This window comes from Sebastes umbrosus, chromosome 10 (assembly GCF_015220745.1).
Source record: "Sebastes umbrosus isolate fSebUmb1 chromosome 10, fSebUmb1.pri, whole genome shotgun sequence".
NCBI classification, from domain to species: Eukaryota; Metazoa; Chordata; class Actinopteri; order Perciformes; family Sebastidae; genus Sebastes; species Sebastes umbrosus.
The window spans coordinates 31,445,466-31,462,381 of NC_051278.1; the positions used below are offsets into that span (position 1 = coordinate 31,445,466).

Consider the following 16,916-nt stretch of genomic DNA (forward strand, 5'->3'; position numbering starts at 1 on the left):
AGACTTAACAAGGGAGCCTTTACATCTCTCATCACCCAAAACACACAAGGCCAGAAACACTCCCTGTCCTCTGCACTTTCCCCTCCCTCTTCCCTCTTCTTGCTCCGCCGTGTCAGAAGTGATAAGACAGCGCTGCGTCGCGAGGACTGACAAGCGGGGTGACTAGCTGGCGGCAGGTGGGAAGTATGGCCCAGCATATGCTTCCGCTAAACCCGCCAAATCCACACCTCATCAAAATGCAAGGGGATTTTTTTTTTCCCCTCCTCCACATCCCTCCCCTCCCCCCCATTGCTCTCCTCCAACTCTACGGCTCTGGCCTCTCTGCCCGCTAGTGACACCTGTGGACAAAAAAGTGACACGGCGCTTAATATTTCATGGGCCGTGCACAGTGGGGCGCGTAATCCAAAGTGAATTCCCTCAGAGCGCTTGCATTTACATGAAATCAAGTCACTCCTCATCAGTCACATCACCTGCACTGCCCCCCCGAAAGCCCCTCCCCCCCCTGACAAATGTGGACACACACACACACACACACACACACACCTCCTGCAGCCAATGAGTGTGTGAGAGAGAGCGGGAGGGAGGGGGGGGGAAAGGAGAGGCTGCATCATTCATGAGGGTTAAGGCCAACACCGTCGGAAACGAGCCGGTGTGTTAGAAAAAGAGAAGTTTCTCCACTTTCCTTTCTTCCTTCCTTCCGTCCGCACTTTGAGAACTAAATGGATGCAGTCTGATGTGTTCTGTGTGGCTTTGAGACTGGGGGATTTAAGTAAGATGTATGTGTCTACTTGTGTGTGTGGTTAAACTCATGTCTAGTCCTCTTCTTCATGCTGCCATTTAAGCTGAGAATGCGTCTGGACCGCACACAGAAGTCAATCTGCGCCGTCACCACACTGGTCTGACCAGTTTTCTCCTCCCTGCCAGCTCAAATGCCGTCAATTAGCCGACAGGGGGAAAAAGTGCATCATTTATTAATCGCTCTAAAAAACCCCAAAGAGAGAGCCAGAGCTCAGCATAAATAAAGCACTTAAAAGCCAAGCCGCTGCCGAACGCGTTTGACAGGGTACGTTCATAATGAGTTGTGAATTCTGACAAGTCCTCTTATGCCGGCTATCTGTCACCGAGACGATTTCCTCCACAAGCTCATCGCTGACAAAAACAAGGGAAAGAAAATAACCATTTCCCTCAGCGGAGACAGAAATATTCCACTAAACTGCTCACGCTGAGCCATTTAACCGTTTTAAGTGGCAGATAGAGAAGACAAACTTTAAGACATCAACACCAGTTTTCCGCGGAGCGTTGGACGAGTGTCCGACATGAGCTGAAGGCTCAGTAGAAAAAGGACTGCCTCGTGACCAGCCACCCACTCAATGAAGATCATCTGCCGACATGCACATGAACTGTGCTCTCCTCTGGTCAACAGATTGAGAACCTAACCTGAATTCTTAAAAGATGCCTAAAATTGCAAAAATTACAACATACATACTCCCTATTGTTTCCAACACAGTCTCACAGCAGTTCCTGAAATAGTCACATAGACATGAATTTCCCTTTTTTTCGTGACGCTTAGCACGACTTACAACAACGTATTATTCGCGCTTTTTCCTACGAATGTCCAGCAACACGTTACGCTCCCCGACCTCCTCCCTACGCGGCGTTTATACTTCCTAGTTCACAATTTGCCTTGATTACATACGAATTAATTAACTGCTGACCATCGCGAGCTGCTGTGCGTCTGGGCTGTTATTTTATCTTGTAATATCAGCCATCTTAAAGAAACAACATACGTTTAAATCTTGTTACGTGGCCGCTTCAGTTTGTGTGATTTAATGCTGATGCTACTGATCTTTCATTTCAAAATGGGGAGAGATTTAACAAGAGCTCCTTCCTCTTAGTCGATTAGTCGACTAAGGGCTGTTTCACAAGTCCAAATCAGAGTGAAATTGATACTTTTGGTTTGTTTTCTATTTAGTGTGGTTCGGTTTGGTGCACAAATTAAAGCGGAGCAAATTAAAAAAATAATAATTTGCTGAGGGACATGTACGAAGGAGCAAATTTATCTTTTTGGTCTCGAGAGCTGCCACTTCTATGCAAGGAAGCGCACAGTTTGATATCGGCTATTGCTGTCAAAGTGCTTTCACTTTGATTCGGCGCTGATCTACCATGTGCACGAATCTCTTCTCATCCAGTTTATCTCTAATGCCTTCAAACACGTCCCTGTTTCTGTGGACTTTATTTAGCATATTCTGTGTGTTCTCTTTGGCCCAGATGTCAAGCCAAGACCACCACTCGCAAGCGGTCTCGGCCCGGTTGTTGTGGTCCGCACCAGAGTACGATTACTGCGTTCACAACCACCCCAAAAGAACCGCAACAGAGTTTGATTAAAATGGATTAAATGTTGGCTTGTTAAAGATTTATTTAGTAATTTTTTATGCTTCTTTCATGCTGAATGGCTCATTTCTTAGAAACTTATGAGCACATCTCTGATAAACACATGATTTAAAGTGGTGCTTTTGTGGGATTCTTCAGAATTCCGTTTCAAAGATCTGTCAATTGAATCAACTAATCGATTTGTTGACAAAATCGTACGAGCGATAGACAACTAAGAATTTCTTTGTTCGAGGACAGTCCTAGATTTAACACAAGGAACGAGGGACGGAGGAAGATCTGGGTGAAGAATTGAGCTGAGAAACGTTTGCTTTGAAAAAGGATTTGAGGACAGCCACTGGAGCAAAGTGACCTCTGACCCCTCAACCTCAGCCCTGTATGTGCATCCATGCATGCGTTTGCACGTGCTTCAGGCTACTGAGCACCCCAGTGTCCCCAACAAGGAACCTTAGGTGGCCCCTGCCATGGGGCAAAGGTCACCAGATCAACCATCCTTACACACTGTGAACCACTTTCTTCTTCCAGCAGCTTCTGCACGGCTGATACAGTGTCAGCTATAACATAGAGTCACTTTGTGCGGGAAGTGACCAGGTTTACTGTTGGAAACTTCATCTTTTCTAAAGCCCAGGACACACCAGGAACTTCAGGAGCACGTGGCGGCTGCGTTACCTGTTGCTTTTTATTTTGGCGTCCGTGTTAACAGGTTAGAGCAGCCACACTGCCCGCATGAGACCATTAGCTGCGTCTCTTCTAGAGAATAGAGGTCTCGCCTATTTTTGACGGTTGCGGCGAGTGTTTCACAGCAACAACAGACAGTGAAAGTGATCGTTTGACTGTATATTAACATCATATCGGCTACATTACTAAAGTTTCAATGTCTAGACATCTGTAGAATATGTCAGGGAAAGTGAAGGTGATCTATTGACTGTATATTACCATCATACCAGCAAGATTACTACAGTTTCGATGTCTATCTGTAGAATGTTACGGAGATGACAAAAAAGTAAAGACTTATTTTTAAATCAACACTTCCTGCTTACATTTCAAAATAAAAGCCCTCAAGCATTTTTTTTCTGTGGACAGAACTCCTTCATTTGTTAACACAAGGCTTTTATTCTGAAATATGTTCCGGACAGTGTTGTAGGACATGCAGTGACTTGGAGTGCTCCATGAATGAATATAGTACAGAGTTTTAATTGTGGATTATTACTATTATTTACAAAATACCACACGTTTCTTAACCTTTCTCGGTCTTAAACAAATATAAATGATATTTATAATGAATAAAATGGTCATTAAAAGGCAAACTCTATGTAGAAATAAAGGGCTGACAGCAGCAGCTGTAGCAGCAGAAACGGAGCTGAAACGCAGCTGGTGTGAACACCCGGCGCGGGAATCACGCAGCCACCACGCCACGCAGCTGCTACGCCACCGCTGTCTTTACTCAGTAAAAGAAAAAAAAAACATGACTAACTAACTAGTCAAAAAATTTACGAGAATTTGGAGATCAGGAAGAGGAATAAAAATGACATTCACGTCTCAGTGCACTTTCTGAAAGTCAGGGTGTCTTTCTGGCTCATCTGTCAAAAGTGGCAGACATGGGGACTTCTAAACTTTGCGATCTATTCCTAGAGCTCTCCAGAGAGACCTGTATGTGTGTGTTTCTGAGTAAGTGTGTATGTATGTGTTGTTTCATCTCTTCCTGCTCTAACTCTCTCTCACGCAGGGATCAGAGCTCTTTGCCCTTGACTGCCCCAGCCCAGTGAAATCTGTCCCAGTTGGACCACTCTGTAGGGCATTAATATTTGAGGGGAAACACTCCTTTAAAAGCTCTTTCTGGTACAGAGAACTGAGGAAGTCATAATCCCCTCTACGCCACAAAAATAACACACATGCTCATAATCTGCCAATATCATGCTCACCAAAAAAAATAAAAACTCTCCATCAGAAAGGACGCACAAACAGCCGGTAGGCACATTGTTGTTCCTACATGGGGCTCCATAGGACACATTACGCTCTCACATACACAGGAGGTTTTTCACATGAGGCTGGAGTCGCTTCAGGATCCAACTACAAGCTTCTCACGACAACTCACCATGTCACCACTCACTTTCAAGATCTACTGCTCTCTCTGAAGCTACCGCCTCCATTGATAGCTTCAGCTCAGCATAGAAGCATATATGAAGTAGGGCTGTCAAAGTTAACAGGATAATAACGGGTCAACGCAAATTCATTTTACCGCCACTAATTTCTTTAACGCAACTTGAGTGAAGAGTGAAGATACTGGCATCATATGAAACTAGAAAAACCAAAGGAATCCATTAGCACCAATAATGTCATACTAGCTTGTCGCAAAGGAGATTAAATAACACGTGTTGATAATTGATTTCTAATAATACATATATACATACATTTGCATAAAGCAGCATATTTGCCCACTCCCATGTTGATAAGAGGATTAAATACTTGACAAATCTCCCTTTAAGGTACTTTTTGAACAGATAAATGTGCGAATCGCAATTCAATATTTTAATCAATATTATATCTAATATTAATACAAATATTTTAACATGAAGTAATTAATTCAAAACCTGAATAGTAAAAAAATGTTTCATGGTTTGGTTTCTCTTAAAGGGACTGTTTGTAACTTCTTACACGTATAAATCAATCCAGGTCGGTGTCCCATGCGCGCTCGCGTGTAGCTACGCTGTTCAGACTCAGACTCCAACACAAACTACACGGAAGCACCAAAACCGCAAAGTTCTATCTAGTGAAGCCCGTCTGTTAAACAGTGTTGGCCGCGGTCGGAGGACGCGGGGGAGACCGTAGCTTTGGTCTCCAGGTCCGGAGTCTCTGCTGTACTCTGCTCCTCTGCCTGCCTTCACTCACACACCACGGCTGTCTCGCTCTTTCGCTCCACTCTCACGTGCATGCGCGCACACTCCACACTGCAGAAGAGTTAGTTTAGCTCTGAGAATATCTAGTGAATGTACAGTGGACGTTTGTGCAGAAATAACTGCTGCAGCTCCTCCAGACCAACAGAGGTTTCCCGTGTCTTGTGAAGTGACGGGGCTCCGCAGAGAGAAACGTTATCGTCTCCGACCAAAACTCCGGTGTCTCCCCTGTTCCCTCCGGCCGCGGTTGGGAGGCTGAGGCAGGAAAAGCCAACACTAGGATCAGCATTGATTCATGGAGAGACCTTCGTCTGGTCAGCTAACATTACTGCCAAGCAGCTGAAATATAGAGTGATATTGTGCTTTTAGCTGACGTGTGTCTCCTCACTGTGTTGAGCGATGCTCGTTCATGTCTATGTAGAGCGAGCACAAGCGTGAGTAACAGGACGCTGACTTTCGTTGACTTAACGGCCACAGGTGTCGCTGTTAACAATCATTGTGGGGTATCCACAACAAACGCCCAAAAGACAGTGGTAATGTGGAAATTATCCCTGGAGTGAAGCTGCAGAATCAAAGTAAAAAATCAGCACATTAAGCCTTGTTATAAATTAAAAAATGGTGTGTGTGAGAGTGTGTGTGTGTGTGTGTGTGTGTGTGTGTGTGTGTGTGTGTGTGTGTGTGCGTGTGTGTGTGTGTGTGTGTGTGTGTGTGTACCAGCTGTGTTGTTGTCTTTCATATGCTGAGTGAGGAGGGGCCAAAAGTAGTGTGGTCTTATGGGTAAGCCGTGCTCCTTCATCATCTTCATCAGCTCTAATGACGTACCTGCGAAAAATAATAATAATTCAATGACTTTTCCAGTTTCCTGTTATACTGCAGTAACTTGAAATAATATGCAGCTGTTATGGAGGTGGATGCCTTAAAGTGGCAGCAGGCAGAATGTTTTTGGCATCATTGGGCAAAAATTCCCTATAACAAAAAAAAAAATTATATAAAATAAAATAACCTTTCAGCATATTGTAATTCAAGTGTTCTGAGAGAAAACTAGACTTCCTCCTCATGGCTCTGTTTTCAGGCTTTAGAAAATCTAGCCCTTGACGGGAGACTTTGACCAATCACAGGTCATTTCAGAGAGCGAGAGCGTTCCTATTGGCTGTTCATTCAACGGAGGCAGCTGTCAATCACTTAGGAACTCTGATCAAATGGTCAAACTAGACAGCGCTGACCAAATATGAATCAATATTTTGTTACTGTCATGCCTATTTCTCTCCTCAAATGTTTTCAGAAACATCTTGTAGTGTACTGTTTAGCTGTGTAATGAGAAAGTTTGCTCTGGCTGGTGGGCGGTGCTTGGTGTTTCCTCAGCAGATCTCAACATGGCTGCCAGGTCACAAACTTCCTCATTTTACAGCTAAACAGTACACTACAAGATGTTTCTGAAAACATTTTATGTGAGCAATAGGCATTACAGTCACAGAATATTGATTCATATTTGATCAGCACTGCCTAGTTTCAATGTTTGATCTGGGTTTGTGAGTGATTGACAGCTGCTCAGAGATGGCAAGGCTCCAGCTCGGCTCTGATTGGTTGTTTTCCTCCGGTCTGTGAAATCTTGCAAATGCCATTAGGAGCACAGTAGGACACAGAGGAACATGATTTGTTTTCAGATTACCTGTCTCATGCACTACTGTCAGGATATAGTGACCGTTTTTATTTCATATTTCATCATATTTGCAAGTGCAACTGGATGTAACAGTCTCTCTAAATGCATATTAATGAAAGTATGTGTTGTACCAGTCTTCTTGGCCTCCAGAGCACAGGACAGAGTGAAGCTGAGTGCCGCAGTGTGCAGGTTGGACTCCTGGAGCTCTTTGCAATAGCTGCCGATCTTCTCCAGTGACTGTAGTGCACACACAAAGACATCAACAATTACATTTAAACATAGAAATTAATATTCAACATTCACTGTAATGAGCCTAGGTTAGGGGGAGCAATGGATGTACCGTGTCCATGTTGACGCAGTGCCTGAGGAAGAAGTTGCCCAGGTTAGCGGAGTCGGAGCCGAAGCTTTCGGACTGCAGCGTGGGGAAAGTCTTCAGGATGTGAAAAGCCGTGTCCTCCTGGTTCTGGGTGATGAGGCTCAGGCACAAGTTCATGGCGTCTACGGGAAGAACAACAAATACTGCTCAGCCTCATAAGACGATCAATCAAGATGATCACAAATAGAGCAGATTAGTTTGCGGACTTTAATGACATGACTTTAGCTGCCGAAGACTACAGTGATGTGGAGAAGCATCAGGTGCGTTTGTGTACCTGGAACGTAGCCCCTCTCGTGCCTCAAGCGCTCCACCATCTCTGGGATGTGCTGCTGGTGTCCGGCCTTGGCCAGATTGAAGATGACCTCCATGACGTCCCTGTCCATCAGACTGCAGTCTGCACTCTCTGCTGCCTCCATAGTCTGACACAGAGAGAGAGGAGGAGGAGGAGGAGGGGGACAGAGAGGGTGAAGAGAACACGGAGTGAGTTTGGGAAGCAGGGAGGATATAACCTCCTACCTCCTGGTTTGTTACAAAGAACCATCTGAGAAGCTGTTTGGAAAAGGGCAGGCACCATCAAAATAATACATGGCAGGTGATTGGATGAACCATCTGTCAATCAAACTCTTGCCAAAGCCAGCTATGACACATCCAGGGTGTCAGCACAGTGAAGGCTACTGTTTTGGAGTGGAATTGATTTCCGGTTAGACAAGTTGATTTTTTGCTGGGTTAATAAATGATGGTATCGGATAGGTGCATAGACTGGCATACTCGCCGATACCCGATTCCGAATTTTGGGCAGTATCGGACGCATTTCCGATACTGGTATCTCAACAACTCTAAGAGCCGCCATTGTTGTTTTAAACAAAGTCACATCTCCATGTCTCACACACACCCGTAGCCCATAGCTGCTCACAGGACGCAGATTGGTCCGTGCTCTGACACAAACGCATTCACTCACAAGATGGATTTTTGTGTGATCTGTGATCCCGCGATTCTCGCGTGATCTCGTGACATCGCGAGAATCCAGCTGCCGTACAAAGTAAGGGAGGATAGGGAGCAAGCCCGAAACAAGAAAGGAGAGGAGGGAAGGGAGTAGAGAAGGAAGAGAGATGGGGTGGGGATGAAGAGAAAGACACGCACCTTTTTCAAACTGTCCAGGTCTCCCTTCTCAGCGTAGGCGTTAAGCAACGATAAGTAAGTGTCAGGACCCGGTTCAATCCCTGCTCCTCGCATCACAGTCAGGATGTTCTTAGCGCTCTCGATGTCTCTGCACAGTGACAGATGGCAGCTGGTTTAAAATTGTATTATTTCCACACCAAGACGTATTGTGAGCCATTAAACACAGTGACACTCACCCGGCACGAGCATGGCCGGTCACCAGGGAGTTGAAAACAGCCTCAGTGATGGGTAAATCTTTGCTCTTCATGAAACCCAATATGGTGCTGAGAAAGTAAAGAAGAACGTTAAAACCGGGTCTGAGAAGTGAAGCAAGCGCTGAAGTGCCTTCAACGTGCATTCTTTCTAACAGCCAGCAGGGGGCGACTCCTCTGGTTGCAAACAGAAGTGTGATTGTATAGAAGTCTCTGAGAAAATGAGCCTACTTCTCACTTGATTTATTACCTCAGTAAACATTGTAAACAGTTTATGGTCTCAATCGCTAGTTTCAAGTCTTCTTCAATACAGCATGATGTTCATTTAGTAAATTATGGTCCCATTTAGAGTCAAATAGACGCTGCACGGATGCTTCAGGGCGTGGCTACCTTGTGATTGACAGGTCACTACCCGAATTCGGTTGTACTTAGCTCCACCTTCTCGTGTCACTTCTGGTTGCAAAAAAACAACGTGGCGACAAATACCAAAATACTGAACTCAAGGTTTCAAAACGGCAGTCCACAAACCAATGGGTGACGTCACGGTGACTACGTCCACTTCCTATATACAGTCTATGGTTAAAATGGAAGGTGAATCCAAAAGGCATAATATCTTTTGGTTTAAAAAGACTAACATTAGATATTGGAGCTGTAACCACCAGGGGTGGGAACAAATCAATGAAGCCATACGTCTCATAACATACAAGCATACCATACTGTACACACAATAAGCTTGACTGAAAGTCAGCTTTTGAGGACAATACTGCTTTGCAATCATCTGTCAAGTAGCAGATGTCAGAGTACGGACATTTCTGTTTCTGTTGGTTGTCTCGTGGCAGAACAAAGTTTGCTCACCTGGCTCCCTCGATATCTCCATTCTGGCAGTATGCTGCTATGAGTCTCTGGTAGGTAACCTGTGCACAAAAATTTTTAAAAAAAAGGAAATCAAACAGAGATTGAAATCATCAAATGTGAAGGAGTTGTTGAAACAAGTGCTGCTCTATTCCAGCTGTAGGTCCGGCAGGTGAGGTGCATTTTTTTTTTTAAAAAGAGATGTGAAGAATTAAAGGGTAACTTCTGTATTTTTCAACCAGGACCCTATTGTTCTATATTTTTGTGTCTAAGTGACTAATGAGGACAACACTTTTTGAAACTGGTGCAGTATTGAGGGATAACGCTGCAATTGGCAGCCGCAAAACAAGCTGCAAGGGAAAGTGAGCAGCATCAGTGTAACGTTAGCTCCTCTTAAAGTGCTTGGTTTTGCCACCGACAGGCTCAGATTGTCATTATAAGTGTCTGAAAACATTATGGAAAGAACCCTACAGAGTAATAAAACATTTTTCTTACCTTCTCACTTGATCAGGTCTGTTTGTTATTGTGTCAAAGTCCGGCTCAGGCAGAAGCCTCGTTGTGAAATCTGAATATCCGTATGCTCAAATAAATACGGGCGACCATCGAATTTCAAACCTCATCCACATTGTGGAAATCATCTAAATATTCAGCCATGATATTGAAAATCTTTTAGTTTAAAACTAAGCTACGCTTTCTGTACTCCAACACAACAAACTTAGCCCGGCTGGCACTCTCGTTCCACCGTGGATGTATTCCACTATTCCACCGCTGTTTTCCGGCAACACGCCGCCTCGCCACATTTCAGAATGATACTTCTCCCTGAGCGAGACACTTTCCAAAATGTCAGACGCTTATAACAATCAGAGCCTGTCATGGCAAAAACAAGCACTTTTAGTGGTCGTAAATGACGGTGCCAGCTTGCCCCAATAGCACCATATTGCAGCCCATGAGTGGTTGCCGTCTGCAGCGCTCTCCCTCAATACTGGACCAATTTCAGAAATTGTTCTCCCTATAAGTCAGTTAGACACAAAACCATGGGCGAACAGGGTCCAGGTTGAAAAATACTGAAGCTACCTAATTTGCATAATCAACTATAATACATAGCAACCAAAATCTTCATAGAAATGTCTGTTTCTCTATGTAACCATGTGTTTCCTGCCATAACACTACTCTGTAGCGCAGTGCTTACCCTGTTGGGCTGGGCGTTAGCTGCCTCCATCTTGGCCAGGAAGTCAGTGGGGGAGAACTTGAACTCATTCTGCAGGTAAACCTTCAGCAAGGCGTTGTAGTGACTAACATCATACTGTGCACCTGGAGAGGACAACGGGCAAATACATGACATCAACATAACTGTACCATGAGAGATGGAGCAGTTCAGCGAGATAGCCGTCGCGTGCTGCTCATGCATCCAGTGTGTCCCGGCCGTAACAGTTTAAATATTTGAAATCATGGTTAAATACTTTTAAGTTCAGCAGATAGTACTCTGGATAATAAGATGGTTTGGTTGTTGCCATTGGTGCGGCTGGGGCCTCTTACCCAACTGCTGCAGCTTCTCCCACACATGGTGTGCCAGCTCAGTGCGCTCCTCCAGGGGCACCTCTGGCAGCAGCGACCCACAGCTACGCAGCAGCAACAAGGCCTGGTTACCGCTGGGATAACCTGCAGACAGACAAGGACACAAGGTGAGGAGGGAGGTGGAGAAAAAAAAGAAAGAAAGGCAAGAAGAGTGAAGGGTCAGTCAGTCTAAGAATAAACATAGAGCCCGCTCAGTCCACTATACTGTCGATTATACAGTACATACTACAACAATGAATCAAAGAGGCCTTTTCTTTACCATTAATACGTCAACAACAGTGATGCTACCACTTCACACTATTACTGAGGCAATCGATTGTGATTGCTCCATAAGTGACAAACTGATTTTTAAAAATGCTTGATTCCATTGACTGCACTGGTTTACATGAGGATAGAATTCAAAATAATGTCAAAAATACAGTTATTGAGATAATATTCTGAAATGTACCACTCTACATCTACAATGACCTGAAAATGTTGTCCTTTATTTTCATGAACATTGGCGCCGTAATTAGAATTTAGAATTTGCAGTAGTGTACAGTACCGTTTACACTAAAACATTTTGATGCACTGTGGGCTAGATTATTGGTATGTAGAGGACAGTCTGAAGATGCAGCGTAACAAGTTTGGTGACAATTGAGCAAAAATGTGAGAGGAGTTAGGTTTAATTAGTTTCACAGATTTTGAGAAAAACAGAGTGATGGACTTCAGAATTCCTGCCAGGTTGAAGCATATGAACATTTCTGCTCACTTGGGCCTACATACTTGTAGCATGTACAGCTGATTTGTTACGAATTTTCAAAGATTTTAACTTTAGACGGTTGCTGCAGCGCCATCATCAGGACTATTAGCCCACAAAGTCAGTTGAGGAAGTTTAGCATAACACTGGACCTATGTGTAAAGTTTGGTTTATTTTCAAGCATGGGAAGGCAGATTTCATAGGAAGAAGAGGAATATTGCCAAAAACAAGATCAGATGGTAAGAAAATTTAAAAAAGGACCACTTGGACCACTGCAAGGAAGAAGAAGCGGCCTTCAGGAAAAGTTTGGCTGAGGTGTCGGCAGTTTGATTACATGGTTAATAACAATGAACTGTCTCCGCCTCCGTCTGACCTCCGTCTGGCCACTGCTCCAGCTGCCTACCTGTCCTGCAGATATCATGGAAGATGCGGAGCAGCAGGGTCTTGGTGATGCGACCGGTTCTCCTCACGGAGCTGTCCAGCTTGGCCAGAGCCCAATCGAACTGCTGCGCCTGTTTGGACCGCACCACGCCGCTGGCCTCATCCTTCTGCTCTGTGGCCATGGCATAGTGACGCACACACCCCACTGCATATGGCCACACACGACTGGAGAGGTATTAGATGGTGACAGTAGAGGGGGAAAGAGATGGATGGATGAGACAGGACAGAGGGAACAAAAACAGACAGTCACAGATGAATAAAGTGGGTGAAAAACAAGACATATAATCAGAGTTCTGTTAATGAATATGAGGCATTTATCAGTGCTATCCCAAACTGTCTGAATAGCACAGGCTGTGTGTTGAATGCAGCAGCAGTAGCACAGACACATCTCTGGATGCTCTGCCTGCTTTATGGCCATCTGTAGTTTGGTTAAGAGCTTTGACCTTGAGAGAAAAAGCCCCAGCAGAGTAACCTATGTCTGTCATGCATCACCTTTTCCATCAGCTGAGGTCAGTGTTTCTCTAATGATTCATGATAAAATGCTAAATGACATATTTCATATTTGACAATATCTGCATGAAATAAGCTGCAGCATGTCAACGTGCTGCAGGTCTCCCATGATAGACCTGTTACTAAACGCAATCATGTAGCTAATAACACGTATAGGAACAATCAAACGTGTTGCTAACAGTTACATTATGATTAACCAAGCTGCTTCATTATGAGACAGTCAGCATGGCTGTGTTACACAACGTCTCCTCATCACCTTGTATGTAACCAGTCTTGTTTACAGCTGACAGCTGACCGGACTATTAGCTAACTTGTTTTACATGACGCCACATTAGTCAGCACGCCACATGTAATACAGCAGCTCATATCAGTGTGTATATTAGTGTGTGTCTGTCTGTCATTGAGCCTCAATGACACCCTGCTCCACGGTGTCGCGTGGACCGCAGCTCCACCGGCTAACGGATTGACTGAGTGATACCTGGGCGCGTGTCCCGGAGCAGAGCCGACGTGTGGTGAGCAGACTCCGGTTCTTCCGCCGCAGAGAGCTCCGCTGTACAGCCGACCGAGCGGCGGCCCGGTTCTGTTGGTTCCTGTGATGTGAAGCAAGCCCGAAGGAGAGAACCGGAGGAGCCGTGCTGATCTCAAGAGCGCCGCCATGTTTTACTGTCGCACTGTGGAGGTGGAAGGGCATCCGCACCACGTGACGGGTCAAAGAAACGTAGAAGAAAGCATCGCGAGAGCAGCGACTGAGAACGTGACTTCATTTTTACACAGTGATGGAAAAAAGGACATTCAGATATTTGACTCAAGTTAAAGTAGCAATAATACCACAGTGTACAAATACGGTGTAAGTCCTGCATCAACAATATTAATTAAGTGGAAAAACAGAATTATTGGCATTAAAATATACTTTAAGTACCAAAAGTGCAAATTATGGAGGACGGAACCTGCCAAAATCAAACATACTGTAACTGCTGACTGAATAAATAAATAAATGGCTTGATAAATGAATAAATATGCCATTAAAATTAACAGAAATATTATTTAAAATACATGTAGTTATTAATGAATTGATAAAATGTGAGGTAAATAGATATTTCTGTTTTAATTTGTTTCTTTATTTATTTACCTTTGTATTAATTCCCTTATTCATTTACTATTCTGTTTAATTTCCACTTTTATGTATTTCTTTGTATTAATGATGAGGGGGCTGTCAATCAACGTGTGTCATGGCCCCCTCATTTGCATAATGAGACAGAAAAGCATAAAACAAATTTAAAAATAAATGTGTTAGGAAATGTATACAGCAAAGAATACAGAAACAACCTACTTAGTCTTACATCTTAACATTTTAGTACCGCACCACCAGGTTAAATACCTTCATAAGCAAATACTCCACTGTTTTTTGTCAGTTTTTTAGAATTTATTTTTTATTTGTTTGTTTGTGCTTTAAAACTGTACTTCTAACATGTAATGCAAGTAATCATTACGTAAAAAAGACATCTGCTTATATTGTATTGTAGCAACGGCTTTTATACTAGGTGATAATTATTTACATCATTAAAGTCATCCTGAATACAGTATATTAAGAGTAGACAATATTCTCATATATTTTTATTACAATTTAAACTTTTACAAACATCAATATGTTCAAGAAAGACTAGTTCAGTTCTTCAATTAACTTACTATTCGCCTTGCTCTTCCCTTTCTTCAAGCTCTCCTCAACTACAGTCTTTGCTTTCTCCATGCTGCTCCTTACGCTCTCTCTTTTACTGTGTTCGTTCCACAACTCAATAGCTAGTCTACGAATGCTGTGTGCATTGTCCAACACCCAGGCTTGAAAGAATTCACACTTCTTGCTTGCCAGGAAGTACTTTTGCCTCTTTGCTCCTTCTTCTCCTTCTTTAGAAAGGGCTGACCTGGCCTTGGAGAGCACTGAACGGAGCTGACTCAAGGCTGCCAGGCAGTATCCCGTAGCATCCTTTCTGTCTCGGCCGGTCATGATGTGAGCCACGGCTTCCACCCCCCTGGCTGGGGCGAGAGGATCCTCCTTGTCGAGGTAACCTCCGCTCAAAATGAGAGTTTCTCCACAGTCTAAGGCCTCTTGGACAGAGTTGAACACCCTGCTTGAGCTCAGGGCCTCAGACAGAGCAAGAATCATGTCACAGACCTCAAACAGCAGTGAGTCAGTGTCATTGTTAAATAGGCACAAGGTGAAGGTGTAGCCAAAGAGTGCATTGACCAAACCATAGCCTACAAGGGGAGATGGATTTGCACATAAGGAACTCAACTTTGGGATCTTTGCAGAAATCTGAGGGACACTGGGATCTGTTGAGCTTCCCTTGCTTGTTTCCTTTCCGTTTGCTCCTTTAATCTTTCTCAACTTGGTAGCCGATTTGCCCCGATTCTGAACCACTCCTCGTGATGTCTTCACTTTAGTATCAGCGTCCTGTTCGGTCGAATTTTCTCTCTCCAGTTTGCTCACTTCCTCCTCAAGCACCTCCACCAGGGCTCTCCCTCCATCCTCGTGCTCCTCCCACCACGGCTTCCACAAGGGAACCAGCCCGCCAAGAGCTCCACCCTTCATCAGACCCATAAACGTCTCTTTCTCTTTACTGTTGAGAACTTCCCACAGCTCCTCCTCTGAAAGTGTGTCAATATCCAGCCCTGAGAGCCGATCAGCCAAGTCCAGCTCCCCTTCTGCACCTTCGGCGCCCTCATCTATGTCTCCATGCTCCGGCTCCACTCCTCCAATCTCTTCAAGCTTTCTCAGAATTTCTGTTGCACTCCCTTCTCCGGTCTGTTGAAGCTCTGCTAACCTGGACAGCAGCTCCACAACCTGCACTTTCTCTCCATCCTCTTCATCAATGTCATCTGACACAATACCAGCGTCCTTTAACAAACTCTCCATCCCCCCGTCTGTCTTTTCTGCCTTTCGTCTGAGTCCCACAAGAATCTCCTCCATTTTATTCCTCCCTTCACTCTCTGTTTTCCCCATCTCCTTCAGCTCCTGCAGAACAGACTCCTTGTAAAACTCCTCAGAGCACGCAGAGTGATTTGGGCTCTGGTAGCAAGCCAAGCCACAGTAGTGCATGTTACACCGAGGGCAGGTGTAACAAGAGGGCTTACATTTACACAACATGCAGACTGTGCTCCTTCTGGCGTTACTACCACCCTCCTCCTCTTCCTCTTGTGTCTTGGCTGGCGTGAGGAAGTCCTCTTGTCCAGCAGCAGCTCCTCTGGCCGGGAGCAGAAGCCCGTCTCTTGTCACTGTGTCGGGCTCTGTGTCCGTCCACTCCTCCTTTGGACCGATGTCTGTCAGCAGACTCCTCACAGACGGAGGAAGTCTCTGTCTAATTACTGGATTCATCGCTGGTTGAAGCACGATGTTGTAGAGAAAGCTGCGAGGTCTCAAGTCCAGAAGAAGTAACCTGTGAATAGAAGAAATTAAAATAATAGTAATTAGTTAGTAGGGATGTATGTTACTACTGCTGAGTTACATTACTGTCACACAGTGGATCTGACAGGTTAACTAGAAACATGTAACTACACACAGAGGGATTTCTACGTATCGTTACATCCGTAAACCGCTTTCATATCTCTTCAGCTGTCCCCAATAAAGCTGGCAACGTTCAATGCTCAATAGTTTATATCTTAAAGTACTAAATGTACTTACTTTCCAGCATTTGCACCAACACCAACGTTTCACGTTTGTTGTCCAAATCATGGAAATCAAGCCGCCATGTCGCCTGTTGATGACGTATCGCCGCCTTAAAGCTGCAGTTTTTTTTTCTTGGCGCTCAGTGCGACCAGAGACCAGAGACCAGAGACATGAACCAGAGACATGAACCAGAGACATGAACCAGAGACAGCCGGTGCTACTGCTGCCACAAGTGACAATAATATATTATTAATATTAATATTAATAATAATAATAATAATAATAATAATAATGATAATAATAATGATGATAATAATAATTATAATTATAATAATTATGATAATAATAATAATATAAAAATATAAAAATAATAATTTTCATCTTAATATTACTATTATTTATTAAATATGTGATAAATATATAAATATAAATATAAAATATAAATATGTG

At 44.0% G+C, this 16,916-nt stretch overlaps 2 protein-coding genes across 2 annotated transcripts in view; both read right to left on the bottom strand.

The window, feature by feature from the left end:
* The window catches only part of lrpprc (leucine-rich pentatricopeptide repeat containing), a 91,105-nt gene extending 77,602 nt beyond the window's left edge, over window positions 1–13,503 (bottom strand). Inside the window, 11 exon segments of the mRNA XM_037781654.1 lie at window positions 5,997–6,104; window positions 7,074–7,179; window positions 7,283–7,440; window positions 7,593–7,737; window positions 8,459–8,585; window positions 8,674–8,760; window positions 9,544–9,602; window positions 10,730–10,851; window positions 11,077–11,199; window positions 12,258–12,460; window positions 13,284–13,503. Coding sequence (XP_037637582.1) covers window positions 5,997–6,104; window positions 7,074–7,179; window positions 7,283–7,440; window positions 7,593–7,737; window positions 8,459–8,585; window positions 8,674–8,760; window positions 9,544–9,602; window positions 10,730–10,851; window positions 11,077–11,199; window positions 12,258–12,460; window positions 13,284–13,462 — 1,417 coding nt within the window. The 5' untranslated portion in view covers window positions 13,463–13,503.
* A 903-nt stretch (window positions 13,504–14,406) lies between these two features.
* Window positions 14,407–16,587, bottom strand: znhit2 (zinc finger, HIT-type containing 2). The gene is made up of 2 exons (XM_037781664.1): window positions 16,482–16,587; window positions 14,407–16,236 (listed from the first exon to the last, which is right to left on the bottom strand). The coding sequence occupies exon 2, from the start codon at window positions 16,173–16,175 to the stop codon at window positions 14,466–14,468; it is 1,710 nt and encodes a 569-aa protein (XP_037637592.1). The 5' UTR covers window positions 16,176–16,236; window positions 16,482–16,587; the 3' UTR covers window positions 14,407–14,465.
* Between the last annotated feature and the right edge of the window lie 329 nt (window positions 16,588–16,916).

Bases quoted from the DNA above. Each gene is read 5' to 3' on its own strand.
- znhit2 (XM_037781664.1), bottom strand. From the start codon at position 16,175: ATGAATCCAGTAATTAGACAGAGACTTCCTCCGTCTGTGAGGAGTCTG.